This window comes from Heloderma suspectum, chromosome 1 (genome assembly GCF_057233095.1).
Source record: "Heloderma suspectum isolate Gila_16-S chromosome 1, 16-S_ref, whole genome shotgun sequence".
NCBI lineage: Eukaryota > Metazoa > Chordata > Lepidosauria > Squamata > Helodermatidae > Heloderma > Heloderma suspectum.
The window spans coordinates 134,527,814-134,555,560 of NC_139458.1; the positions used below are offsets into that span (position 1 = coordinate 134,527,814).

Sequence of the window (27,747 nt, forward strand, 5' to 3'; positions counted from 1 at the left end):
GCTCGGGACGGTGTTCGCGCCGCGTGGGCCCGAATCTCCGCGCGGAGACCCGTGGCGCCGGTCCCGACGGGCGCGCAGGGTTGGCCGGGCGCGGGGATGGCTCCTCCGCTGCAGGACGCCGGGGTGGGAGCGAGGGCGAGGAAGGCTGCGAGCGACGGCGAGGTCCGTTCCCGCCGCTTTTTCACCTGGGGAGAAGTCGAGCTGCGCACGGGGCGGACCCAGCCTTATCTCCAAGAGCGCTGGCTGGTGATCGACAGGAAAGTCTACGACATCAGCAGCTTCTTCAGGCGCCACCCGGGAGGCCCCAGGGTGATCAGCCACTATGCCGGGCAGGACGCCACGGTGAGAGGGGTGAGGTGGGTTGTGGTGGAACAGCCGCTCCTCAGGGTAGCGGCGGCAGGTCGTGGATTACCGAAGGCATCGCGCGCACCTCTCCCCCTCACCCCAAAGAGATCTGGATTACTCTGCTTTTCTCTGGGGCCGACAATCGGGGCGGCTCTTGAACGGAGTTAATCGGTGAATGATGCCAGATTCACCTAGATCTCGTTCCTGTTCGAACGGTTTCGCCATTGGGAGTGGTGTCCAGGGGTTTGGGGGAGGCCATCCGTGGGTCTTTATGGTATCAGGACTGGTGCTGTTCAGGGGAGTTCCAGGCCCGTTTAATGATTTGAGTTCATTTGTTTAGAAATAATGTTGTATTTTTTCTTGTCATTGACAAGCTTTTGGCTTCTTGCACCTGTCCTTTCTCAGATAAGTCTCGTCTGTCCAAAGAAAGTAGATCATATGCCACAAGTGAAATCCACTGAAATCAATGGGACTTAAAGCTTAGTAAAGATGCTTAGGTTCACAGCGTCAGATGTTGCGGTGTAAAATCACACCTCCCTTTTATATAAAGCCTATGGTTTTCTTAGTTCCCGTTGATATATGTCATTTCACTGCCAGTTTCACCAAGCACTGCATTAAGAGTCTAACCTAGCCTTGCAAATATGCCTCCAGAATTTGTTGTTTATTCAGTCAGTCGCTTCTGGCTCTTCGTGACTTCATGGACCAGCCCACGCCAGAGCTTCCTGTCGGCCGTCGCCACCCCCAGCTCCCCCAAGGTCTAGTCCGTCAATTCCAGAATATCATCCATCCACCTTGCCCTTGGTTGGCCCCTCTTCCTTTTGCCTTCCACTTTCCCTAGCATCAGCATCTTCTCCAGGGTATCCTGTCTTCTCATGATGTGGCCAAAGTACTTCAGTTTTGCCTTTAATATCCTTCCCTCAAGTGAGCAGTCTGGCTTTATTTCCTGGAGTATGGACTGGTTGGATCTTCTTGCAGTCCAGGGCACTCTCAGAAAAATTTACTAGCCCATAAAAACCTTCACTAGCTCAGCTGCTCACATGTACTTATTAGTAATATCTGGTTCAAAAGAAGGAAACTAGCTGTTGTAATGCTTTTCTTCTTAGTTGCCTGGATGCAATTCTAACTTACCACAGTACACTAAGCCTGGTCTAACAATGACCTGGATTAAACATCCCATGGCCTATTGTGCACAAGTGGGAGAGAGCAGGCGCACTGCTTCCCATATGCCCGCCACTTCTGCTTTTAATCAGCAACCCATGAGCGGTTCCTTCATAGGTTGCTTATTGTGCTGTCTGAACCCAGAGTGCTGGGGCTAAACAACCAAGCAGTTAGCCCAACATCAAACCATGATTAACAGCTGGGTTCTTCTGCTAGCTTCTAAACCACCCAGCAGTCTGGGTTTGGACAACATACTCGGCAAAGTACAAAGGAGTTGCTCATAGGTTGCTGATTATAAGTGGAAGTGGCGGAAATGTTTAACCCATTTGTTGTGCAAACCGGCCCATTGTATTCCTGGCTGAATTGATGTTTTGTGGTGTGATTGTTCCATGGGCTTCTCTTACAGTACTTCACACCAGTCACAATTTTTTCCTGCATTTTTTAGCATCAAGATTACTTCAGTGACATGTTTGGAAAACAAGGTTTATTATGGGTTCATAGAAATGCTATCTATGATTGCCCTGTACTACTTTGCAAGGACAGCAGTGGAAGTGGAATGAATCATTAGAATGGACCACATTAGGAAAGAAAGAGGGCTGAAACTTGGGTTTTGCAGAGGGCTGGGATTTTGAACTAAATGAAAATTTTCTCAGCAAGGTGTTCAAATGGCAACAGTGAGCTGGCTCTTTGCAGTGGAAGTTTAAATGGAGGGGAAAAAATGAGCCTCTGCCCATATTTAGAAAGTTTGCTCTCTCTGAGGGCAGAAAGAGGGTGTATATTTGTTGTGGAGAGGGATATACAGCCAGGCATACATTTAAGTAGTGGGGGTAGAAGGCATACATATGCACGCAGAAGATGTTAATAATAGGTTTATAATGGGAAAGTTGTGCAATAAACAGGTATCGGGTATGAATGCATGATCAAACATGTCTAGAAGAAAGGGTGTAACCATGTCATATAAAACTGCAATACTACTGAGGACTTCACCTTCCTCCAGATGTGACTGGAGTTGGTATTTGATGCTGAAATGTTTCACATTTTAAAATCTTTGTAATTTTTTAAAAATTTTAAAAATCTATAAATATTTAAAAATTGGATGCATTATCATTCGTCTTTTGGAGTGCTCTGTCGTGCATATCACATAGCCTACATAACGCTTTACTACAAACATTTTATCTGTAAAGGAGTGTACGTGTATACCCAAAGCAATGGGGACAATAGAGTGAGAAAGATGGGACCCTTAAGGTCTTTAGATATGAAGGGGGAACTCAATCTGAAAATATTTTTTTCTAGTATAGTATAGGGATGTCAGAGAATTTTGCCACGAATCTCGGGGAGGCCGAATGCCAGTGCATTCGGCCCCCCGAAATCGGTGGTGAAACGGTCTGCCACGCCCCCTCCCCCCAGGACGGGACTTACCTGGGGCGGATCTTCCTGGCGGTGGCGGTTCAGTGGCGGCTGCGGTGGCCGGTGTTCCGACCGGCTGCCGCCGCCGCCATTTCCAGTTTAAAAACAAACAAACGTGATAGGCTACGTAAAGATTTACGTAGCCTATCACAGCTAGATTTTTAAAAAACACCGTGATAGGCTACGTAACTGTTTACGTAGCCTATCACGGCTGATTTAAAAGGGAAAAAAATGAGCGTACGCAAATGGCGGCGCCCATGGGTGCCACCATTTGCGTTCCTTATTTTGGCACGTCTTAGTCTACGTAAACATTTACGTAGACTAAAATGGCGAAAATAAGAGGAACGCAAATAGCGTAGATGCTACGCTATTTGCGTTCCCCTTATTTTCGCCGTCTTAGTCTACGTAAATGTTTATGTAGACTAAGACGTGCCAAAATAAGGAACGCAAATGGTGGCACCCATGGGCGCTGCCATTTGCGTACGCGCGTTGTTTTTTTTTCCTTTTAAATCAGTTGTGATAGGCTACGTAAATATTTACATAGCCTATCACGGCTGACTGCAGGGATGCAAGCGGCGACGGCTACAGCCGCCGCCATTTGCGTCCCTGCTAGCCAGCGGCCGGATGTCCGGCTGCTGGTGGAGCCGGCTGGCCAGAATTTCACGGGGGGGACGGAGCACCTCCCCCCCTGGCCAGAATTTCGGGGGAAGGGACGGAGCGCCTCCCCCCCACCACAAATGTCACCCTTCAAAAAGGTAAGTGACTTTCGTACATCCCTAGTATAGTCGCTTTATGCTCAGGGAGATAAGCAATATTTTAACCTCTGTGATTAAAATACTCTGGGGGGAATGGAAGAGGTATGTTTCACAGTACAACATTCTTGCTTGTAGCCTTATATAAAACATAGTGCACAAGCCACGCACAGAGGATAGTTTTGCTGCATGTACCAATGCTGTGAAATCAAAATGACCCACAGCTTCTCAGCACTTGTATGCAAAATAGAGATGTAAAATTTCTAGAAATTTTGAGGCCATGGGGGAAAAAATGTTTTTTCCCCACTTTTTTGGGCAGGGGGGAAATTGGAAATTTTGGAAGACCTGGAAAATAAGCAGTACTTGTTTTTTTAGTGCTCTTTACAGATCTAAAGTCACTTTGTTGCTTTAAGACAGCCTTCCCCAATCTGATGCCCTTCACATATTTTGGACTTCAGTTCCCATCAGCCTCAGGCAGCATGGCCAATGCGGGGCACTGTATGGAATGCTGGGCACTCTAGTCCCAAACATCCGGAGGGCACCCGGTTGGGGAGGGCTGCTTTAGGAACATGAAGCAGCCTTTCTGTTCCTCAAGTTATTCTATGTATCACTTAGCTTTCTCTAAAGTTATCATTATATTTCAAAACTTTAAAAAGTAAACTCAGTAAATTTGTAATTATTGTCTGAATAGATTAGAACTACATTAAATGACTGCTACGCATCAGAAACACAGGACTCTATAGAACAAAACCCAAACTGTCAAGAATGCACATTTACTGCCAAGGATGCACAGTGGTGGCTATACTCACATGTTGGGAAACTAAGCATAAATGTCTATCAGTAAAATATAAATTAGATCAATAATTTTAATAAGGACTGAAAGGGCTAATTATGCTGGGAACCTTACAGAGAGGATGAAGAAAATATTTTTCCCCAGTGCTTCATTATTTCCAGACATTTTACATCTCCGGTCTTTCTTGAAAAAGTGTTCTTATTATATAATTTTTAGAAATCATTTGCGGGGGTGGGGGGAGTAAAGGCTTGGTACCAATATGTAAATACTTTGTCTTAAATTCTAAAAGAAAATATTTCATAATCCAAAGCTGTTCAATTTTTTTGAAAAACAAAAATAGTCCTCGGGGGTGGGGGGGACACATTTTTTCCCCAAATGTTTACAGTTTTTTTCTGGGCCTTCACATCTCTAGTACAGAATGAAAGATAGCAAGGAGAAGCAACAAATACTGGAACTGTGTTGCCTTACACAACAGTATAAAAAGGAAAGGGGTAGATCAGGTTTGCAGCCAGTGCGAATTCAACACTCAAATGAAAATGGGTGGAGATCAGCCTTCTGCCTTGCAGTGGGACATGCCGTAAGATCTACCTCATAAAGGGCACAATCCTGTCAGGATGACCGTAAGCCTCTGAATCCGGAGGCTTATGGCCATCCAGTGCAGAGCAGGAGGAGCAGAGGAGGTGCTCTTTGCCTCCGTGCTCCTTTAGGGATGTCAGAGAATTCCATCATGGATCTCAGTGAGGCTGAATACCAGTGCATTCGGCCCCCCAAAATCTGTGGCGGAACGAAGCCCCCCCCAACCCACGAAAGGTGCTCAAAACGGGACACCTACCTGCTGCTGCTTGCGCTGCTTTGCGAATGGTGGGCGTGGCCACCATTTGCTTCTTCATTTTAGCCGTGATAGGCTACATAAATACTTACGCAGCCTATCACGGCTAATGCAGGGACACCATTTGCGTCCCTGCGGAAGCCATGATAGGCTGCATAAGTATTTACGTAGCCTATCACAGCAAAAAGGAACGCAAATGGTGGCGGCTACGGCTGCCGCCATTTGCGTTCCCTGTTTTTTTTGGCCGTGATAGCCTACGTAAATATTGATGTAGCCTATTAGGCAAAAGAAAGGGGCGCAAATGGTGTAGTGGCTGCCATTTGCGCCCATCGCTTTTGCCGTAATAGGCTACATAAATATTTACATAGCTTATCATGGCCAAAAAAAATAGGGAACGCAAATGGTGGCAGCCGTAGCCACCGCCATTTGCGTTCGCTGTTTTGGGGTTTTTTTTGCCGTGATAGGCTATATAAATATTTACGTCGCCTATCACAGCAAAATACAGGGACACAAATGGCGGTGGCTACGGCAGCTGCCATTTGCGTCCCTGTGCAGGCTGCCCAGTGGCCGGATGTCCGGCTGCAGGCAGCTCTGGCCGGTGGATCTGCAGAATTGCCGTAGAGTAGAGCCGGCAGAAGAGAATTTTAGGGGGAGGGATGGAGTGCCTCCCCCCCACTGCGAATGTCATCCTTCGAAAAGGTAAGTGACTTTCATACATCCCTATGCTACTTCTGCTCTGCATCTTTGCTAGATGGGCTTTTTTGCCCATTTAGCTGGCGCTCTACCAAGTGGGAGGGAAGGTGGGTGGAGAGGCCCAAGGACACATCATTAGCTGGCCTCGCCAGTCCCCTCCCTGGCCACCAGCATGCCTCCTTTCCCTCCTCTCCAAGGTAGCCTTTGCAGCCTCAGAGAGGCAGCCAGCACAGTTCCCTCCACACTGGCTGCAAGGGGGCAAGGAGCTTGGATTCCTGGGTCCGAAGTCAGCGTTGTCTCTTACCTCAGATCCAGGAATCCAAGCTATCCTGTGGCTCCGCAGACTCTGTCTAGGGGCCATAGGATTGCTCCCTCTAGCCACTTTCCATCCTCCTCTGCATAGGTTTGTGTTTGTCCTTCATTCCATTCCATTGTGTGACTTCTTTTCTCTCTCAGGATGCATTCACAGCATTTCACCTTCACAAGGCTCAAGCAAGCAAGTTCTTGAATTCACTGCTGATAGGGGAACTGGCACCAGATCAACCTAGCTGTGAGCCCAGCAAAAATGTGAGTGTTCATAAAACGTCAGAAGTGGCAAGCAATATGTACTTCTATAGGATTTTTAAAACCTTTTACAGCACGAGGAAAAAGAGAAAAATCAGATTTCAATTTTATACTAATAAAGGTACACTGATATATCATGCACAGAATATTGTACCACTGTTCTGTTGCCAGCATAGTATTCTAGGATTCCTTATCATCTCATCTGCATTCCATAATATAAGCTAAAGCTACATAATGACTGAGATTGTATAGCAAACAACCTAAAATATAGAATCTTTCCTGTATTCACCTTTGACTAAACTTTCCTAGTCCTGTTCTCTACTGTGTGATGCAGGGCTGCACAACGTACACCCCCTGGACCACGTGTGCCCTTTGGCCACTCCCAGTGCAGCCTGCAGAGCCATGGCAACCCCACCCACTTTCCCCCCTGCAGCCCAGTTGCAGTGTGTGTATGTGTGGTTCCAGCAATGCTATTAGCAGCACCAGGACGATGATGTTGGTGAGGATTGGGAGTGGCTTTCACCTCTCCAAACACCCAGCAGCCCCACTTCTGAGACAGCTGTTTTCTTGCTGCTGAAAAAAATAAAATAAATCTCAGGGATCCCTAGATCTCGGCAGGCGTGGAGGGAAAGTTTAAACATGCATGGCCCCTCAACCCCCAAGAGCAGAGGTGACCCTTGGGGCTGAAAGGTTGTGCACCCCTGGTGTAATGGATGTCCAGTTGGCCCCATAGAAAAAGAAAATTTCAGTGCAATCTTATACTTGTCTGCTCAGAGGTATGTTCCACTGAGTTCTTTGGGGCCTACTCCCTGGTAGAGATGGGTGAGAAATGTGTTGGCTTTGCATTTTAATGCGAGATTCCTCAATTTGCACCTCCTGGAACCAAATGCAAACCCAAACACAATTTGCAGTCAGAAACCTCTGCATTTCCAAGGCCCCATCTACACGAGCCTTTTACTCCGGGGCGGCTGCAAGTCGAGGTCCTTCAGAACATACTTGCAGCTATCCGTGGTTTTCTCCCAGAAAATGCAGATTTCCAGAGAGGCGTTTTGCTGTGTTGTTTTTGGTTTGCTGCGGGTTTCCCACGGTTGCGAGCTATCTGTCCCTTCGCCAGACCGACTTCACATTTTGTGGTGGGCATGTTGTAGGTGTGCCTAGTGCTTGCGTCACTCCATGACGCCTCTTCATTCTCCTCATTCCTTCGCAGTTATGGAGGCATGGAGAGGCGTTTTCATTTATTTAATCGCACGCTCACAGCTTCATATCTTCGCAATGGCTGCTTTGGAGTCAGTGCCCAAGGGCGCAGAAGGCCCAGGACCAACTTCACTCCAGCCACCATTTTGGAGTGATAGGTAGGCACGTACCTCTCACACCTTGGTGCGTGTGAACCATCACGAGAGTCTTAGGCTGGGAAACTGCCGAACAGTTGGCATGGAAATGAAGGAGCAGATCACCCACATTTTACCTAACGAGGAACAGACAGACACAACAGAACCCCTAAAATACAAAACAGCCACTAAAACTCAAAGTGTCGCTCCCCCACGTTCATGTCCCTGTGCAGCTGTGCATTAAAATATATGGTAAAAAACAAGGGCACAGCAGATTTTCCTCTTGGGGAAGTCCGCAGTAAATCGCGTGTATATCACAGCAGAAGCTAATTTGCAGCTGCAGCGCTACACAGTTGCGATGAAGTGAAGGGTGAAAGCAGTGCCGTGTAGATGGCTCCCAAGTTTGCGCTGCGTTCTGCAGAACAAAATGCTTGACAGCAGGCATACATTGGAAAAATGTATACACTTCTAAAATGCATAATTTGTATTTGTTACAAGCAGGGTTGACTTGATTTAAATCAAATTGATTTTAAATCACAGTTTAAATCATTAGTGAGGAAGATTCTGTTTAATCATAATTTTTAGTAGAAGTACATTATTGGTTAATATAACCTTAATACATATTCAGAGACGCAGGTTTCATTAGAAGGTAGGTACACAATGGAGGATACATGCAGCAGAAGTTTCCTCAGGAGCCAGGACTGCATGAATATATTCTGTTCACTTTTGGGCTCACTTTCTATTCCCCTCCCCTATCACTTGCATTTATATCCAGACTCCTCCTCCTTGTTCAGATCTCCCCAAATTCTCTATTCCTTGACCTTCTCCATCTTTGCTCTTAGAGAGAGAGGCAAGACCTTGAGAAAGCAAGTGACCACGCACTCCTGTACACAACCTGCACTGCAGAATAGGACAGATCAGGACTGATCTCCCATCTCCATAAGCTGCTGTTAACATATTCATAGAACGTATTTAGATGTTGTATAATTAATATTAATGATGATATATTTGGCCTAGACTCCTCTTCTTCTGATTGTTTTAAGAACATTTCAAAATCTGATTTAAATTTTAAAAATCCAATTTGAATTTTAAAAATCCGATTTTTTTTATATAGTCATTGATTTTTATCAACCCTGATTACAAGTAACCAGATGACTAGCTATTTACAAGCTTGGAATTCTAATCCTGAGATTGGAAAAACAATCAGTTGCTCAGGGCAGAGGAGTTTCCTTACTTGCCTTTTGGTAAAGAGATTCTTCCAAAACTTGGCCTCTCTTTACTGTCACAATTCAATGCAAATGTGAAGATATTGACAGCTTGAAGCTTTGTCCCATGCCATGAGGACCACTGCAGCACTTGGTGATGAGGTTAATACCATGGAAAGCAGGGGTGCCGAACCTCTGGCCCGCAGGCACCCCATGTCAAGCTCCTTGGTCCTCTCCATTTGCAGTCACACACTCCAAGGCACTAGGCTTCAGGCTCACTACTTTATTAGCCACCAGGCTCTTTACAAATGCAAATCCTCAGAGACTCTCAAGCTACAAAGGAAAACAGCTACTCCACACAATTAGGAATATCAGTAGAGGAGCCAACTGGAAATCAGAGACAATGCCAGTAGTTTGAACAAGAACTTGCCGGCCAGAATAACTTAGGGGGGGATGCCCTCCCTTACAGTTGTGCCCTCCTATGTAGGCTACCACGCATAGCCAACCAGGTGGAACGTCTGAGCTCTGCCTCTAACTTTTCCCTCTTTGCTCTGCGCCAGACTCTAACATCCTTCAGGTCACGCCCTGCACTCTCCTCCTCCTCCGAGACCTGGGTTTTCACGGGGAGGAAAGGGGGGTCCTTCTGGTCGAGCCATCTGTGAGCCAAGTTCCTGAGAAGAACGCCTATCCATATCTGAGCTCACTAGGGAGGAAACCTCCCCCAGTTCTGGCTGTTCCTATTCCGAGTCTGAGCTGCTAACTATCTCCACACGCTCAGAATCATTCCTGACACCCCAGTCTGGCCCGTGCCATCTCTTGGAGTCTGTCCAGGGGGCCGGGCTGAGGCTCCAAGCCCCGCCTCCTGGAGGAAACCCCTCGGAAGGCATCCCTGCTGAAATGGGAGATGACAACGAGGATTCCTCTGCTGGCACGGGCCAGCAGCAGAACCCCTGCTGTTATCTCCAGTCCAAGATAGCAGCAGGGATGCCTGGCTGCTCGGGTTGGGGCTCTCTCCCCCCCTGCACTGGCGAGTCCCACTGCCTCTCATCCCTGCAGCAATGAGGATGAGAAGTGGGGTGGGGGCTGGGACCTGTCAGTGCGGGCGGAAGAGAGGCCGCTCATCCCTGCGTGTGGGCAAGCCCCAACTGGCAACAAAGAAAAAATGGAGTGATGTCAGGGTTGGTGGAGCCACACTCCCCACTTGACATCAGTGGGCACAGCTGCATGCCCTGACATCATCTGGCCCACGGGGTGGGATAAATCACGGCAGGGCTGACTGATCCTGTGCAGCATATCATCTGTCTCTGGGGTCTCCAGTGCAATTCCCACAGGTACACCTCCACCTGAGACCCCTGCCTTGGTCCCCACAGAGGCCTCTTGCCCCTCTTGCTTTAAAAAAAAAAAAAAGATACCACAACACTTTTTCTCTTGGGCATTCTCAGAATGCCTGTGGGCCCCATGGGAGAAGAGGAAGAGGGTGGGGCGACTGGAAGCTTGAGCCAGTTGCTCAAACTGCCTTTAAAAAAAAAAGGTGGGGAAAAGGGACCCGCTGCTACCTGGTAACCTGATAGGGCTTGGGAGGACAGCAGAGAGTGCTTTGGGAGCATTGTCTCTTGTTTGTGGGGGCAGGTTGCCTGGATGTGTTTGTGTAAGTTGCCTGAATTTATTGTGGGTTTTGTGGTGTGTAGTCTGGGCTTTTTTTGTGGTTTTCGTGAGGTTGGGGAGTCGCCGAGTGTATGTGTTGCCTGGGATCTTTCGGCGGGGAGGAAGGAGATACTGCCTGGGTTTTGTGTGTGCATTTTGGTTGGGGCGGTCATTGCCTGTTTTGGGCAGGGGTGTGTGTGTGTGATGCCTTGGGTTGGGGGGCGGTGAAGGTTGCTTGAGTTTTGTGCATTTTAGAGGGTGCTTGTGTACTTTGCCTGGATCTTCTTTGTGGGGGAATGCTGTCTCGATTTTGCGAGGGGGGATTGCCTGGGTGTTCTTGTTGTTTTTGGAGCAGAGTTGTATATTGCCTGGGTTTTGTTGTTGTGGAGGGTTGCCTGGGATTAATGTGTTTGGGGCGGTTTGAGTTTTGTATGGGCATTGCCTGGATTTGGGGGGGAGGTGTCTGTTTTGCCTGGGGGGGGGGGGTTGTGTGTTGTGGGGTTGAAAAGGCTGATTTTCGGAATGGTGGTCTCAAATGTTAGCTCATCCTTTTTTTTCAATCGCCCAATTTTGATAATGGGCTAGCACTTCGCTCTCCCTGTCTTTACATACTTCATTTCATCCTTCCTTTCTGTATACTTACAAGGTCGTAACGTTTTTCACATGGCACAAAAGGCTATTTGGTGTTTTCCCACAGCAACTGCTAGTCGAAGACTTCCGGGAGCTGCGGTCCAGAGTTGAGAAGATGGGACTTCTGAAGCCAAATAGCCTCTTCTTCTTCCTGATGTTCCTTCATATCGTTCTGCTGGATGTTGCTGCCTGGATGACCATCTGGTACTTTGGGTCATCCTTAGTACCATTCCTTATAGGTGTTGCACTGTTTACTGTTGCTCAGGTATAATGTGGAAGTCACCATATAATCTTCAAAGTTAGTCTGTTTTCCATATACTGAGGATTTCAAGAATTCTACATGTTTAACTAATTTGGGACACAGTCTAAGTAACTATGCAGCTAGCTCTTTGCAGCCCTGCATATTGGTTTTTTGTTTTTTTCACGTTGACAAGACGCTTTAAGATCACGGGGAAATTTTCAAAGAACTTTGCATTGTGATGTAGGTTGGCTGCTCTGTCAGTCAGAATCTGAACATGCACTAGATTCTGCATGCATCCATAGTTTAATCCTTCGGGTGCCTCTGCCGAAGAAAGCTATGTGGGTGGTTACAAGAGAGAGGGCCTTCTCCGCTGTGGCACCCCACTCATGGACTGCCCTCCTCAAAGAGGCTTGCCTGGCACCTACATGGTTATCTTTTTGGCAGCAGGCAAAGACCTTTATTTTATCCTGGGCATTTTAGAGACCTAGTTCTAGATTTTTATGGCTGTTAATCTTGTGCTATTTGTTTTGCATTTTAGTATTGTAACTGTTTGTAATCCACCCAGAGAATGTTTGTTATTAGGTGGGTTAAAAATATAATAAATAAATTCAGCTAGGACTCACCAAGTTTGATCCCAAAATCTGCTTAGAGGAAAGGTTCCATCTTAGTAAATGTAATATGGGATGTTGATGTGTCTCAATGAGTATGATCTTCCTCAAGAAGGAAGTACCATAATCCTGTGTTGGTTCTGCAGTGAACCTCAGCCTTGCCTTTGAAATGATCCCTTTATGTCTTACAGGTCCAAATGTCCTGGTTCCAGCATGATTTGGGACACCTTTCAGTCTTTAGAACGTCCAAGTGGAATCATGTGATTCACAAGATTTTAATGGGCCTAATGAAAGTAAGTAGCCTTTGCTTTAAGGGAACACTTCCCTTTTGAACTGCATAATTCATTGAATTCTTCTCTTGTTCTCAATCCTGTGTTCTCTTTTCCTATAGGGAATGCCAGCTCAGTGGTGGAATAACCTGCATTTCCAGCACCACGCCAAACCTAACTGCTTCCGCAAAGACCCTGATCTCAACATGCACCCCATTGTGTTTGCTTTGGGGAAGAAACTGGCTGCAGAGGTACATTTGCAGGGTGTATATTTCTGAAATGATGCTTGGGAAGAGAATAAGCTATTTCATCACCATTAGTCAATTTATATGAGACAATCATGCAAGCTGCAGCACTTTTGGAGGGGTAATTTCCAACAGGAAAACATGCAGGGGGATTTTCTTTTAACTCTCTCCCTCTCTCTCTCCCTCTCCTTCCCCCCTCCCCCTTTTCTTTTGGTTAAAAAAAGATGTGGGTGGGGATTCCCAAGCAAGGAATTAAAAGACACATTTAAAGTAGGCCCTATTATAAGCCCTGTACTTTCAGTGTACGGAATCTCAGTTTCCAGCCTAATATAACCATGTGCACTATTGTGAAACATCAAATAACACCCCACCCTGATAGGGATCGGGATCTGATTTCAAATACTGGGCTATTACTATCCCTGATTAAGCTGGCAATCAAAATTCAGAGGTAGGGTTGCTGCTGAATTTTGCCTCAAGTGGAATTGTGAGGTAAATTTGGAGGTTCCCGTTTGATTTGACCTTCTGAGGAATTTTAAGGGAAGCCAACAGTTCTGGTCAGACAAATGAAGTTCCTCATGGGGATTCTTTATGTCCTTGCTCAGTGGCTGTTTGTGCTCTTGGTTTGACTCGGGTCAAACTATACCTTGCTTTTAAACACATATAGTACTTGAAAAAGCATTGGCCACTTTAACCAGAAAAAGCAGGTGTATGAGACCCTGGGACAGGGAGGGGGTGGTTAACACTTTTGTCCCTGTGCCACTTTCCCTCTAAAAATCCCCCAGCTGCTATTTGCCCCAGGATCCTCGGGGGGCAGTAGCAGCTGTGCGGCTGGGGAACCAACACAGGTAGGAAAAAGTTAAAGTTCCCCCTAATCCAAATTACAGCCCCATGCAGCTGTTTTTTCTGAGAAAAATAGACAATTTCAGTAGTGTGCTTAACGTAATATGTAGGTTGACCACCAAGTAAAAGCTTCTCCAGTAATTTGCAGCACAATCCTATCCATGTCTACTTCAAAAGTAAGTTGCTCCAAGTTCATAAGATTTAACTCCCAGATAAGTGTATAGGTTTGCAGCCTTAAAGGGCATACAGCTGCTTAATTAACCTGCTCTTCTGCTTTTGTATGCTATTTTTTACTCACTCCTAGTTTTTATTAATGTGTAGGCTGCCTACTGCTATTTTTATTATGCTGTATTAGTGTTTTGTTCTTGCGTAAAAGGGTGGGATAGAAACCTTAAAATAGATGATTAAAGTATCCCTTTCAGTGCTATCTGTGGGGGGGGGGGGGGAATGGAAGATTAAGCAATATTAAAAGTTACCTAAAAGTGTTCTTTTATCATTTAAAACATATAATATTATTGTGCCCCTTCATGGATCATTGCCTTGTTGTGGCGAAGCAGCTTGCGTAACTCAGTGAAGCCATAAGCTATGCCGTGCAGGGCCACCCAAGACGGACAGGTCATGGCGGAGAGCTCTGACAAAATGTGGTCCACTGGAGAAGGAAATGGCAACCCACTCCAGTATTCTTGCCAAGAAAACCCCATGGAACGTATCACAAGGCTAAAAGATATGATGCCGGAAGATGAGCCCCTCAGGTCGGAAGGTGTCCAATATACTACTGGGGAAGAGCAGAGGGAATTTCCAAGTAGCGCCAGAAAGAGTGACGCGGCTGGGCCAAAGCCGAAAGGACACTCAGCTGTGGATGTGTCTGGTGGTGAAAAGAAAGTCTGATGCTGTAAAGAACAATATTGTTTAGGAACCTGGAATGTCAGATCAATGAATCAAAGTAAGCTGGAGGTGGTCAAACATGAGATGGCAAGACTGAACATCGACATCTTGGGAATCAGCAAACTAAAATGGACAGGCATGGGCGAATTTAATTCAGGGGACCATCATATCTACTACTGTGGGCAAGAATCCCTTAGAAGAAATGGAGTAGCACTCCTAGTCAACAAAAGGGTGGGACTTTTTTTTTTTAAGTCAGCCGTGATAGGCTACGTAAAGATTTACGTAGCCTATCACGGTGTTTTTTTAAAATCTAGCCATGATAGGCTACGTAAACCTTTACATAGCCTATCGCGTTTTTTTGGTTTTTTTTTAACCTGGAAATGGCAGCAGCGGCAGCTGGTCGGAAGATCGGCCGCCGCCAGGAAGCTCCACCCAAGGTAAGTCTCGTCCCGGGAGGGTGGCGACGGGGTGGCGGGCCGTTCCGCCACCGATTTCGGGGGGCCGAATGCACTGGCATTCGGCCTCCCCGAGATCCGTGGCAGAACTTTTGTACATCCCTAGACCTGATAAGACAGAGTGCCTGAGGAACTATGGACGGAGGTCCGTAACATTGTTCAGGAGGCAGCAACTCAATCCATCCCAAAGAAAAAGAAATGCAAGAAAGCAAAGTGGCTGTCTGATGAAGCTTTACAAGTAGCTGAGGAAAGAAGGGAAGTGAAAAGCAAGGGAGAAAGGGCAAGATATACCCAACTGAATGCAGACTTCCAGAGAATAGCAAGGAGAGACAGGAAGGCCTTCTTAAATGAACAATGCAAAGAAATCGAGGAAAGCAATAGAATGGGAAAGACGAGAGATCTCTTCAAGGAAATCGGAGATCTCAAGGGAACATTTTGTGCAAAGACGGGCATGATAAAGGACAAAGAAGGCAGGGACCTCACAGAAGCAGATGAGATTAAGAAGAGGTGGCAAGAATACACAGAAGAACTATACAGGAAAGATCTTAATGTCCCTGATAGCCATGATAGCGTGGTCACTGAACTTGAGCCAGACATCCTAGAGAGTGAAGTCAAGTGGGCCTTAGGAAGCATTAGTAACAACAAAGCTAGCGGAGATGACAGTATTGCAGCTGAGCTATTTAAAATCCTGAAAGATGATGCTGTTGAAGTGCTGCACTCAATATGCCAACAAATTTGGAACACTCAACAGTGGCCACAAGACTGGAAGAGGTCAGTTTACATTCCAATTCCAAAGAAGGACAATGCCAAAGAGTGTTCAAACTACCGTACAATTGCGCTCATTTCACATGCCACCAAGGTGATGCTCAAAATCCTACAAGCTAGGCTTCAGCAGTATGTGAACCAAGAACTACCAGAAGTACAAGCTGGGTTTCGAAGAGGCAGAGGAACTAGAGATCAAATGGCCAACATTCGCTGCATCATGGAGAAAGCAAGAGAATTCCAGAAAAACGTCTATTTCTGCTTCATTGACTACGCTAAAGCCTTTGATTGTGTGGATGACAACAAACTGTGGCAAATTCTTAAAGAGATGGGAGTACCAGACCACCTTACCTGTCTCCTGAGAAACCTGTACGAGGGTCAAGAAGCAACAGTAAGAACCAGACATGGAACAACCGATGGGTTCAAAATTGGGAAAGGAGTACGACAAGGCTGTATATTGTCGCCCTGCTTATTTAATTTATATGCAGAGTACATCATGAGAAACGCCGGGTTGGATGAATCACAAGTCGGAATTAAGATTGCTGGGAGAATTATCAACAACCTCAGATAGGCAGACGATACCACCCTTATGGCAGAAAGCGAAGAGATTCTAAAGAGCCTCTCGTTGAGGGTGAAAGTGGTGAGTGCAAAAGCTGGTTTGAAACTCAATATTAAAAAAACGAAGATCATGGCATCTGGCCCCATCACTTCCTGGCATATAGAAGGGGAAGAAATGGAAGCAGTGACAGATGTTATTTTCTTGGGCTCCAAGATCACCGCAGACGGTGACTGTAGCCATGAAATTAAAAGACGCTTGCTCCTTGGGAGGAAAGCTATGGCAAACCTAGACAGCATAGTCAGAAGCAGAGACATCACCTTGCCAACAAAGATTTGTATAATCAAAGCTATGGTTTTCCCAGTATGGCTGTGAGAGCTGGACTATAAGGAAGGCTGAGCACCGAAGAATTGATGCTTTCGAACTGTGGTGCTGGAGAAGACTCTTATGAGTCCGCTGGCCTGCAAGGAAGTCAAATCAGTCCATCCTAAAGGAAATCAACCCTGAGTGCTCATTGGAAGGACAGATACTGAAGCTGAAGCTCAAATATTTTGGCCACCTAATGCGAAGAGAAAACTCCCTGGAAAAGACCCTGATGCTGGGAAAGATTTACAGCAAAAGGAGAAGGGGACGGCAGAGGATGAGATGACTAGATAGCATCACCGATGCGATGAATATGAACTTGAGCATGCTCCAGGAGAGAGCAGAGGACAGGAAGGCCTGGCGTGCTGTGGTCCATGGGGTCACGAAGAGTCGGACACGACTTAACGACTGAACAACAACAACATATTATTGTGGCTGTTCCTTGCCAACAACTGCGTATCAAGCAAATATGTCACCCAGACATCTGCTCAGTTTAAGCAGACTATCTGATAGTCCTGGCCATTTTTCTTCTAAAACCTGAACAGAAATAAGGTTAATGAATTCAGTGGGTCTTTCTCCCAAGTAACTGTGCATAGGTTTGAAGCCTAAAAGTTACCTGTTGTCCAGCCTCAAATCATATGCCTGTTCTATAGCATCCTTCTATGCTGCCTTTTGTATTAATTACTGTCAAATTAACTAATCTCAAACATAACATAGAGGCTACGTTTGGTTCTGATACCTTGGCCATTGCATCGCAAAAATTCTACCTTTGAGAGGTTACAAAGGCTTGAATGACTATTAATAAGTCTGTTTCTAAGAAAGCTGCATCCTCCTCACCAGGTGGGGATGATCAAAGGCTCTCTGGTCATTGCAACAGCCAGGCGCTCCTGGCTGAACCCCCAAGCATCCTAAAACAGCATTTTTAGGCAAGCTGAATTTATTTAGTGACCAATGATTTTCAGATCACTACCTATTAACAGCCTTCCCTTCGGCCTTATCTGGATTCAGTTTCGGTTCTCTTACCTTCAGCTCATCCCCAATGAAAGCAAGCCCCTGAACACTGAGACTGTGGGCCTTGGATCAACAATAATCCTGTGAAAGCTGACCCATTCTTTCAGTTACATTGCTAACATTTCATAATCGGAGACCACAGAGGATATAATGGGTCAGTAGAGTACAATGGTCCCTGTTGATCTTTAGGCAGAGTGTGTCAACCATGCTCTGAGGGCTGAGATGGGCAGAAAGGTAGACTACAAATGTAATAAATAATACAACTTTCTGAGGACAGATAATCCTAATTGGCCACCTTCTTGACCAAACAGGGACCTGTATGTTCAGAAGGTAACGATCCAACCTTAGTTATGGTTTTGATTTTGCATACTCCCATTATTAGATTAAGCCCAGAGGCACAGGCTGTCTTTACATGAGGCATGTATAACGCACTCATGATTGGTCACTCACAGACATTGGCAGGTCATTTACATGACGCCATCAACCTCCAGGGCACATCCAGCTGTATTAGCTTTTTATGCTGCTAAAAATAAATGCCTGAGGTAATCCGCTATTTAAATATAAATCCGCTTTAATGGCTATATGTAAATGTGCAGTTCCACTATAATCACAGCCTGGGAAGAAGAAGCCATTGCGTGGAGCAGGAGAATCACAATTGCCCTTCCCCACCCCTCCTCCAGCGTGTCTGCCTTTTGACCTGGGCTGAGAGGAGAGTTCTTGGCTGGGCTAGGAAAGGCTCAAAGCGAGCGCAGAGCTGACCAGGGGAGGAAGAAGAAGAAGACCACATCCCATGTAGACAGCTGACAGCAACAAAGCCACCCCACCCACCCCTTGTGCTGCTTTGCAGAGAGAGAGCACAAGCGAGAGATACTTGAATCCCTCGGGAGACCCGTTGATTCACTGCTTGCTCTCTGCCGTAAGGCTGCGGAGAACTTAACTGTGTAAAAAACTGATCTTTATCTTGCTTAGAATGTGGAAACAGAAGCCCTGGTAAATTGTGAAATAAAAGGCCTCATGTGGTGAACCCCACGCAGGAGTAAAGATAAGTATATTATGAACAGAATACCTGTGCCAGTGTAACAAGTGCCACGCAGAGAGTAAAAGAAGCGTGATAGGTAATGGCATGGGTGTCTGTAGCCTGGATGAGGTGCTGATACATCTTTCTTCACAGCTTGGGATGCAGAAGAAGAAGTTCATGCCTTACAACCATCAGCACAAGTACTTTTTCTGTGAGTATCCCTGTTATTGAGCAATATAGCAAAGTTCCTGTTGATCACAAAACCTTTCACTCCTGGCTTAATGCTTCCTAAATGACACTGGAAGGGCGCAAGTTATAGCATCCCAGCCGGTGGAGATTGAAAATCAGAGGATGTAAGATAACTGCAAATTGTGTGGTTGAATCCAACGATGTTCCACCAGTGGAAAGGGAACTGCTGGCAGATTTCCCCCTCCCCAAATTTGCTCCAGAGAGTGGGGGACTCCCCAGAGCAGATTTGAGTGGTGGGTATGCAAGAGGAAAGGAGGGGAAAGGAAACTCCTATTGTACAAGTCTACTCGCATTACATTGGATGTAGCCCAGCATCACTTTTGGGATGCAGGGTGACACTGAGACTTAATGGTGTGATGGTGCAAGAATCTAGGGATAAGAAGGTAAGGTGGAAGAAGAGACAAATAGCAGCATCAGAAGTGCAGTTGTTTTAGAATCATAAAATGCTGAGGAATCATAAAATGCTGAGTCACCGTAACGGGGCCGTGGAGGATGAGGGCAGACAAAATGGGTAGTCTACCTTACTGGCTATTGGACTTGCCACTTGGAGCAATTAAAAGGGAGCTCTGGAGTGTGAAGAGAAATAAAAGCTGAGGAAGCAAAAGACAGAAAGAAATGGGAAAAAGAACAGCCCCTCCTGACCAAAGGCAAGTCTTTTGGCCAGGCTAAAGCATTTCATGGGGGTGTGTGTGTGTGTGTTCCAAATAAATTCTACATGCTTCTTTTCCTTCTTCAATAGTGATAGCCCCAACTTTGTTAGTTCCCTTCTTTCAGTTGTCTATATTCTACTCTTCAATCAAGCGCAAAGAGTGGGTGGTAAGTGTGCTTACTGTTATCCAAAAGAGCCCTTCTAGAGTGAGCCCATTTTATGTGCTGTCTTGTCATGCAGGTCTGCTTGTGGTAAAGGTTCTCCTTCCTTTCTCTCTCCTTTAACAGGACCTAGCCTTGATCGTGTCCTACAACATCCGAGTCTGTCTTATCTATATTCCCCTTATGGGCTTTAACTCTTTTATGGCATACTACTGGCTCTCCAGGTAACATTAAAAACTTAATTGTTCTAACCATTGGATCCCTTATATCATTGATGTTTAATCTCAAATATCCCAAGAGTTTAGTTTGTTCTTACAAATTATAACTTACTCTGGATAAATTTGACTTCCAGCAATTTGATCCTTGTAGTCATTTTAGGTGTCATGCAAAATTACCTTGCATTTGCATTGCATCAGAGTGCAGGACCAAAGTTTTGGAGGAGTTTGTAAACGATGACACTAGAGGGGAAAATGTTTGTGTTGTGTAGAAGGCACGGCTAGAGGCTGGATGAATTGTTGATGCTAAATATACATCTGAATTGGGCCAGGGCTGTAGAAGGGGATCTTGGGGTTGGAGGGACCTTGGAGATAATCTAGTCCAACCCTCTGCTCAATGCAGGAGGCAACTATAGCATCCTTGGCAGATGGCAATCCAAGTTCTGCCTAGATACCACCAGCAAAGGTGTACCCATCTCCTCCCAGGGCAGTTTGTTCCACTGTCAAACAGTTCTTACCACTAGGAAGTTTCTCCTAATGTTTAGTCAAAATCTGCTTCCTTGCAGTTTGCACCTTTTAGTTTAGTTGCCTGTTTGGTGTGAGGAGGTATCCAAGAACAGGTTTAGTCTCCCAGCTACCAAGGCAAGGCAGGGGCCACATGACCAGGGTGTTTTGCCATGGTACTGGACTCTGTAGCTCCTCCCAGTTTCTTCCCCACCTTTGCCCAGGACAATTATCTTTAACAGCTGTGGCATATGCCCTGGTTCAGAGGTTCTTTCAAAATATGTTACCAGTGTATGTACAACTCTGGGCTTCCTGATTAACCACACATATTCAAAGGCCTCCCAAAATCAGCTACCATCATAGGACAAGCTTAATACATCACTCTCGATATGGGTGATTCAGAATTCTCTTTCTTAAGAAACTCTCTCTCAGGCAAGATTTGCCTTTTTGCGTTTTTACTACCAACCTATCAGCATAACAGTACTAAATACAAAGGCTTATACATGCATAAATTAAAACGCATGAAACATCCAACGTCCTCCTAAGCAAGGCTTCTAAGCAAAGTTGGGTACATTTGCCAGTTCTCAGTGGTGATCAATATCAAGCTTACCAGGTTGATTCTACAGGCAACACATTGGGGAGGCTGATCCAAGAGGCTAGTGTCAAGAGGCTGTTGACACTAATGATCAATCTCTGAAAACCTGGCGCTACTGTCTCATCTGGCAAGCCTCAGAGATGAGACACCTTTACACAGGTCAAGCTGTGTTGCATTAGCAGTTGGAATCTCATTTTTAATTCCAGATTTCTCATGGAGGCACTTGATTATAGCATTTCCTAATGGAGCAGCAGGGATAAGCTGATACAAATATGAAAGATTGGCCTCATCTGCCGCACAGCTTTCATACTGAGTGTGATCGCTCCTTTATTAAGTCATTCACTCAGTCCTCGAGGCTCAAATGAATGCATGTTTTAATTGCCAGAGCTATCACTGTGGTCTGAAGTGGCCACCCAAGGTTCCCTGATGCAGCCAAGCAAAGCTGGGTGGAAACACACAACTGTATTCAACGTGACTTGCTTGTACACCACTTGATGTGTGTTTTCAGGAAAATTTTCCAGTGTCCTAAATGGATGGGGTTCTGATGTAGCAAGTTTATACCAGCTTACATTTAGTAAACAAAACTAAAATTGTCCCATGGTGATTTTATGTACTTTGTTTTACCATCCCAGGTTGACACCAAGTTAAGTTGATTTTATGACATTACTCTTGATGCATTTCATTCCGCAGGTTCCTAGAGGCAGTCTGGTTTATTTGGATTTCTCAAATGAATCACATCCCAATGAACATTGATTATGATAAAAACATGGACTGGGTGTCTACCCAGGTATGGTTCTCTCCTGTTGCTCAAAGGTTTCTGAGGTTCATGACAGACACTTTCTGGAAAGTGCTGATGCAAAATTTGATAATGGGCGGGGGGGGCTGGACATACGAACTTCCCTCAGTTGACAAGCCTGGGGCTGTTATGAGTCAAGCCAAACATGCACACACATCACATAAGTTTCAGCTCTGCTCGTAATGGCTTGGCACCATGCCCAGAAGTCTTCATTACAGACTGTAGCATGGGAACTTTGAATGAGCTTTGGAGTTATTTATGCATTTATTAAAACATTTGCATCCCACATTGCCATTGCAACAGAAACACCTAAGGCAGCATACATCAAAAGTTTAAAAGCTACCAACTTAAAAATCATAAAAACGGAATCAGATTAAAAAGAAGCAATTGTAGTCCCAGCACAGCCAGGGGAAATAGAACTGAGCATTGGCCAAGCTTAAGCCCTGCCAAAATAAAAATACATTCAAGAGGCATAGAAAAGTCATCGTCGAATCATCTCTTGCCAGTCTTCTCAGCTGCTAGTTTTTCTCTCCAGCCCCACAACTTAGGGTGCAATCCTGTGCAGATAGGCGGCCGCGTCTGAACTCAGAGGCAACCACCTATTCAATGCAGGGCAGGAGAAGCACAGAGGGATCGTCCCCTCCACGCTTCTCCTGCCCTACGTTTGCAGCTAGACAGCCGATTGCAGCTGCCTAGCTGCAGAAGGGCTGAGCAGGGGAGGAAGCTGCCAGTATGACACACTGGATGTGTCATACCAGTATTTCTGCCCTGCCCACCCCAGAACGCCCCCCTGGGAATGCCCCATTTTGACTGCTCTGCACTCCTCCTGCAAGTGTGGAGTACAGGGCTAAGTGGGGGAAGGTTGGTTCGCCGGGAACCAGCCTTAGAGTGTGGGCTCCAAGGTTGGTTTCTGGAAAACCAGATATGCTATGGCCATCTAGCCGCCAACTAGCGGCCATAGGATTGGTCCCTTAGTGTATTTGGGGCAAACGACAGAAACGAGCAGCATGGAGCTGGTGTTGGTGGAGGAGCTCCTCCATGTTCAGTATTTCTGAGTTTAGGAGATCTCCAAAAATGTTTAAGCCCAATTTTTCTCTTGAGAGGTCTCCAAAAAGCCTGGGAGACTGAGCAAATTGTGAACTGAGATGGGGAGTTTTGCCTGTCGCTACTTCTGAAAGACTGGAATGCTAAGGAAGCACAAAGGCCCATGTGGTAGCGCATGTGCTTCTGCATGCAGGAGGCCCCAGGTTCAGTCCCAGGCATCTCGAAGTAGGGCTGGAAAAGACTCCTGTCTAAAGCCCTGGAAAGCTGCTGCCAGTCAGTAGACAATACTGAGCACAATGGGCCAGGGCTCTGACTTGGTATAAGGCAACTCCCCATCATCCTAATGTAGCATAATCTGGGATGATGGAAACTCTGCTGTTCCACTTCCCATGCTGAACAAGATGCAACACTGCTCCTGTAGGATCCAGGTGGTGCTAGTAATATAACTGGCCCTGAGTCCTCCAGCTGAGAATGTAAAGAGCACTTGGTTTATTATGAACAGGGCTCATATGGGCCATGCCAGAGGAAAAATTAGGAGAGCACCCAAAAGACTGTGCCTCATTCAGGTGCAGTCTGTTTAGGGGTGCACAAGTGGATCTTTGGCTCCCCAACCTTTCTTGTTTCCCCACAGCTCCAAGCAACATGCAATGTGGATCAATCCCTATTCAATGACTGGTTCAGTGGCCACCTGAATTTCCAGATTGAGCACCAGTAAGTGAGACGGTCGGGGAAACAGAACCCTTTGGATTACTCCTTTGGTTTCACAGGGCAGATGAGATCTATGTAAGTGGGGGGAGGGTCTAAAGAAGAGAGAAGGTTACGATTCAACTGAGCCTCCATCTTTTTGTCTCTCCACAGCCTTTTCCCCACAATGCCTCGACACAACTACTGGAAGGCGGCCCCCCTTGTGAAATCCCTCTGTGCCAAGCATGGCGTTGACTATCAAAGCAAGCCCCTGCTCACAGCCTTTGCAGACATCTTGCAGTAAGTATGGCAGGGATATCACGAACTATTGTCTGGCAAAGCGTCATGAGTAGGTGGAGGAAAAGAGGAAGAAATACTGGAGCCCTGATCAGTAATTGACAGCTAACGGGGTTAATACCTCAAACTGAACCAGGACCAAAGAGCCAGCAGTGTCGGTTCCACCAGTTGACCTACTCCCATGCGGCCCAAGGCACAGGCAAAGATCTGAATGGGTTATATCCAGCGGTGGTGTTCTGCTAGCAGAAGGGAGATCACTGGTGGAATGGATTTCCCCTGCCCCCTAAATCTGCTCCAGAGGATTGGGGGACCCTCTGTAGCTGATTTGGGGGCACACAGGGGGTGCAGTGGATAGGAGATGCATGAGCAGACTTCCAGTCACGCAGTGTTGGCTCGAATCTCTACCACTGTCCCCCCCGCCTCAGTTAACAGCAGAAGAGGCATTGGCAGAGCCCTTGCCTTCTGCACCTTAGCCTGTTTACTTTTCTCCTGGACCTCACACGGAACTGGGCCCGGTGTCCCATATTCGCCAACTGCACTTCTGATGGTAGTGGGACATGAAGTAGGGTCTCTGATTACCTTATTAGGTGGACAGAATCATGAAGAAAAAGGCAGTCCTTTAAATGTGCTCATACCAAACTATTTAGGGTTTCTGGCTCAAAACATTTGTGTCTTGGGACTAATTGGACCTCCCAACTCTTTACAAATATGTAAAAAGTTGGGAAGGTTGAATTTGGTCGAGGGTTGCAGTTCTGGGAAAGGGTTTCACCCCTCTCTCGCATGCTGTTTCCCTGATGAAAATCACCTCATCTGCAGTTTCTGATTGTCCCATTGGGGAAAACCGAAGTATTGCACTGAATAGCAGCTTCTGGGGTGGGGTGGGGTAAGGAGTTAGCCCCATTTTCCCTGCACCATGGTCCTGATCTTAATTGCCACTTCATGGCTGCTTTTTAGCAAAAATTTAAAGAGATGGGAAATCTAGTCATGGTTTTCCAACGTTTCATCTAGGTTGTGAGAGATAATTCTGAAGAGATTTATCATATGACTTTTAGAAATACTGTTGTCTTGGCTAGAGATGTGGAAACGTGAGACTTCAAACTAAGACACAAGCTCGTGGTAGCATAACACAGAAGAGTGTGCATTGTTTCCTCCGCAGTGTTGACCATTGCATAAAGCCAACCAAGCTTTGTACCATTGGAAGTCTCTGTATGCCTGTCTTCATGTTTGTGCTCCAGAAGGAGAAATCCGGGGCCGAGCTGGAGATTGCCTTTTCCAACAGCTTGCAACTATTGAGGGTACTTTGGAACAGTGCTTAGAGTAATGGATGGAACCATCCTAAGCGTTCCAGCATGAGCAAGTTCTTGGCTAGAGAAAGAAAAGAGGAAATAGAAATTTGTGAAAGATAAAGGAGGATCACATGATCGTTTGAAAGAGCATGTGAAGGCGTCATGGGGCTGTGCGGGTAGCTCAACCCCTTGCTGCTGCCACATGTTGCAGCACCACCAGTCCCTGCAGCAGAAACATTTCTCCACTGTTGGCGCGTTCAGATGGCACGGAAAGGGCCTCTCCATGCATACTCATGTACACGCATAGAGCGTTTGGGCCAGAGGCCTTCCTCCTGTGGAGGAGCTCTATGCATGTAGATCAGTACATCCACGGAGCCCTTTTCCACACCAGCCAGATGTGCAGATGACTGGAAAAAGTTTCTGCTCTAGATGCTGACAGCTATGGGTGTGGCCACAGTGAGGACAGGGCTGGCCCATATAGCCCCCTCGCAAGTTCTTTCAACATGTGCAGTGAGGGGGATGTGAACCTTCCGACAAAACGCGGGGAACGGGCGTGGACAATGATGTCAGGTTGACAATTTTCCACGCCTATAATTTTCCACTTTAAGAAATGCAGAGAATTTATGGATAACTTACTGAGTGAACACCATCCACTTTGTGCAATCGGAATGCGTACGTTACCGGTCGAGTCTAAAATCAAAGTTGTAATTAACTTTTTTTCGCAACTCGCCTTAGGACACACCTCTGCTTTATGTGCACAGCTGTTCAGGCATGCTAAAATAAATATCTTAACCATTTTCAGTGCCTTCATTTCCCCCCTTAAATCAAATATAAGGGAAGAGTGTGCTACTGAGTTGCCATGCTTTAAAAATGTAGAAGTACTTCAATAAAAATAATTTGTTTTGAATTGTTTGAATATAAGATTTGAACCACACAGGTGCACTTTATTTCATTTTTTCCCTAATCAAACATTTCAATTCTTTTGTCTGCTGAGGAAAAAATCAGATATTTATAAAGCATCTAAAATTAATCTGGGCATATTTATTTTCTTTCTTTTAGTATTGTATACTATATGTAAACCAGAGAAACATGCTATATCAGATTTCTATCTATTTAGGGTTGTTTTTTCCAGGCAGTTCACAACACTAGGTGTGGAATACCTATTTGTGTATTGATCAAAGAAATGACAGGTGGCAGAGAAAGAAAATAGCGTTTTTTGGTAAGCTCTAGTTGTCCATGCGACAGGTTTCCTTTTGTGTAATCAATGCCCGGCTCGCTGTCTTGCAGCTCTCTCAAGGACTCTGGGGAAGCCTGGCTGGATGCATATCTGTATGGATAAGAGGAAGAAGCTACTGGAGAACAAATCCCAGCATGAGCCATTAAGATGCACTGCAGACTATAGGACAGCCAATGTGCTAAGGAAGAATTTGGGGTCTGGTGGGTGAGCTGGACAAATGTTAATGAATTTGTGGGTGGGAGGAGGCAGTTCTGAAACTCTTTCCCACATCCTGTGCACAATGTTTTCTTGTGCACATGTTCTGCTGTTTGTACTGTGGCATTTGTGCCTGTGCTTTTTGTATGAGAACATTTTGCTTGTTGCACATGTGGGATAGGAACCTCACCATCCTCTTCCTTATATTGGGGCAGAAACTTTCAGAAGAGAGAGGAGGAGAGTTCAAAGCAGAAAGGCAGAGTTAAGTTTTCATGTTCATTGTAATTCCCCACTATAGTGCCATTAGTGAAAGCCACAGGTTAGTTGAAGGACCATTTTTTTAAGGGATACTGTTGCAGGTTTCTGAGGGGAAGGGACAGGATTCGTAACTTGAGTTGAAAGCCCATTTTGGGGTGTATTCAAGTTCAATTTCAAAAAGCTTTGTATTAAGAGCATTGCTTGCGGTGGTGGTGGGGTTTAATGCTCTCAGAAACTAGAGAGGGAAGTGCTCCTGGAGATTCATCACATGTGGTTTGAACCATGAGGTGGTTGCCCTCACGTGACACCATTGTGCAAGGCAGCTTCCCATATTGAGCTCAGGAAAAGGTTCCAAGTAGAGTTAGCAGATGCCGAAGTCACTCCCACACTGCCACTGCCCCAAATCATATCTTACCAGAGATGGTGGCCCTTGTGTGGTGGAGGAGCAGGCAAGCGCCCCTCTCCTCCGGCATGCACATGAAAGACTGTGTGAGCCTAGACCTCCACACGTATGCCTGGTCACAGAGAGGCTCCATTCACACGATCCCCCCCCTGCCCTTTTTTTTTTTTTTTTTTTGAGGGAGAGGAATTACATGAGTGCGGTCTGTGTGCAGTCAGGCATTGGTGTGGACGCCTCTGCTCACACCTTCTCAGAAGCACACACTGGAAGGGAGGAGCAGCCTCCCGCTCCTCTACTGCTCAAAGGCCGCATTGCCACTCAGGATATATGAACTGGGACAACGGCTCTTACCTGTGGAGTCTATCTGGCAGCACGATTGAAAGTATTAACTCGTATTAAATTAACTATGTAATTAGTTAGATATTTGTTGTCTTGACTTGGATTAGAAAGCATTGATCTTCTGTTGGACGCTTAGCCCAGGCCTCTTCAAGTGTACACCACTTCACGTGTATACATATTTGTATTTATTTGTACCTTTTAATATATTTCATAAATTTCTTTGTCTTGATGCACGTG

At 45.9% G+C, this 27,747-nt stretch overlaps 1 protein-coding gene across 1 annotated transcript; it reads left to right on the forward strand.

Moving 5' to 3' along the window:
* LOC146357933 (acyl-CoA (8-3)-desaturase-like) lies at nt 1-27,747 on the forward strand. The gene is made up of 12 exons (XM_084810835.1): nt 1-342; nt 6,434-6,544; nt 11,416-11,613; nt 12,389-12,490; nt 12,589-12,717; nt 18,755-18,812; nt 19,590-19,666; nt 19,787-19,884; nt 21,665-21,761; nt 23,446-23,525; nt 23,673-23,798; nt 26,369-27,747. The coding sequence occupies exons 1-12, from the start codon at nt 97-99 to the stop codon at nt 26,418-26,420; spliced, it is 1,374 nt and encodes a 457-aa protein (XP_084666961.1). The 5' UTR covers nt 1-96; the 3' UTR covers nt 26,421-27,747.

Coding starts and splice junctions, on each gene's coding strand:
- LOC146357933 (XM_084810835.1), top strand. CDS start 97: ATGGCTCCTCCGCTGCAGGACGCCGGGGTGGGAGCGAGGGCGAGGAAG. Junction 6,545..11,415: donor GCTGTGAGCCCAGCAAAAAT/GTGAGTGTTCAT, acceptor GTTTTCCCACAG/CAACTGCTAGTCGAAGACTT. Junction 19,885..21,664: donor GCATACTACTGGCTCTCCAG/GTAACATTAAAA, acceptor TTCATTCCGCAG/GTTCCTAGAGGCAGTCTGGT.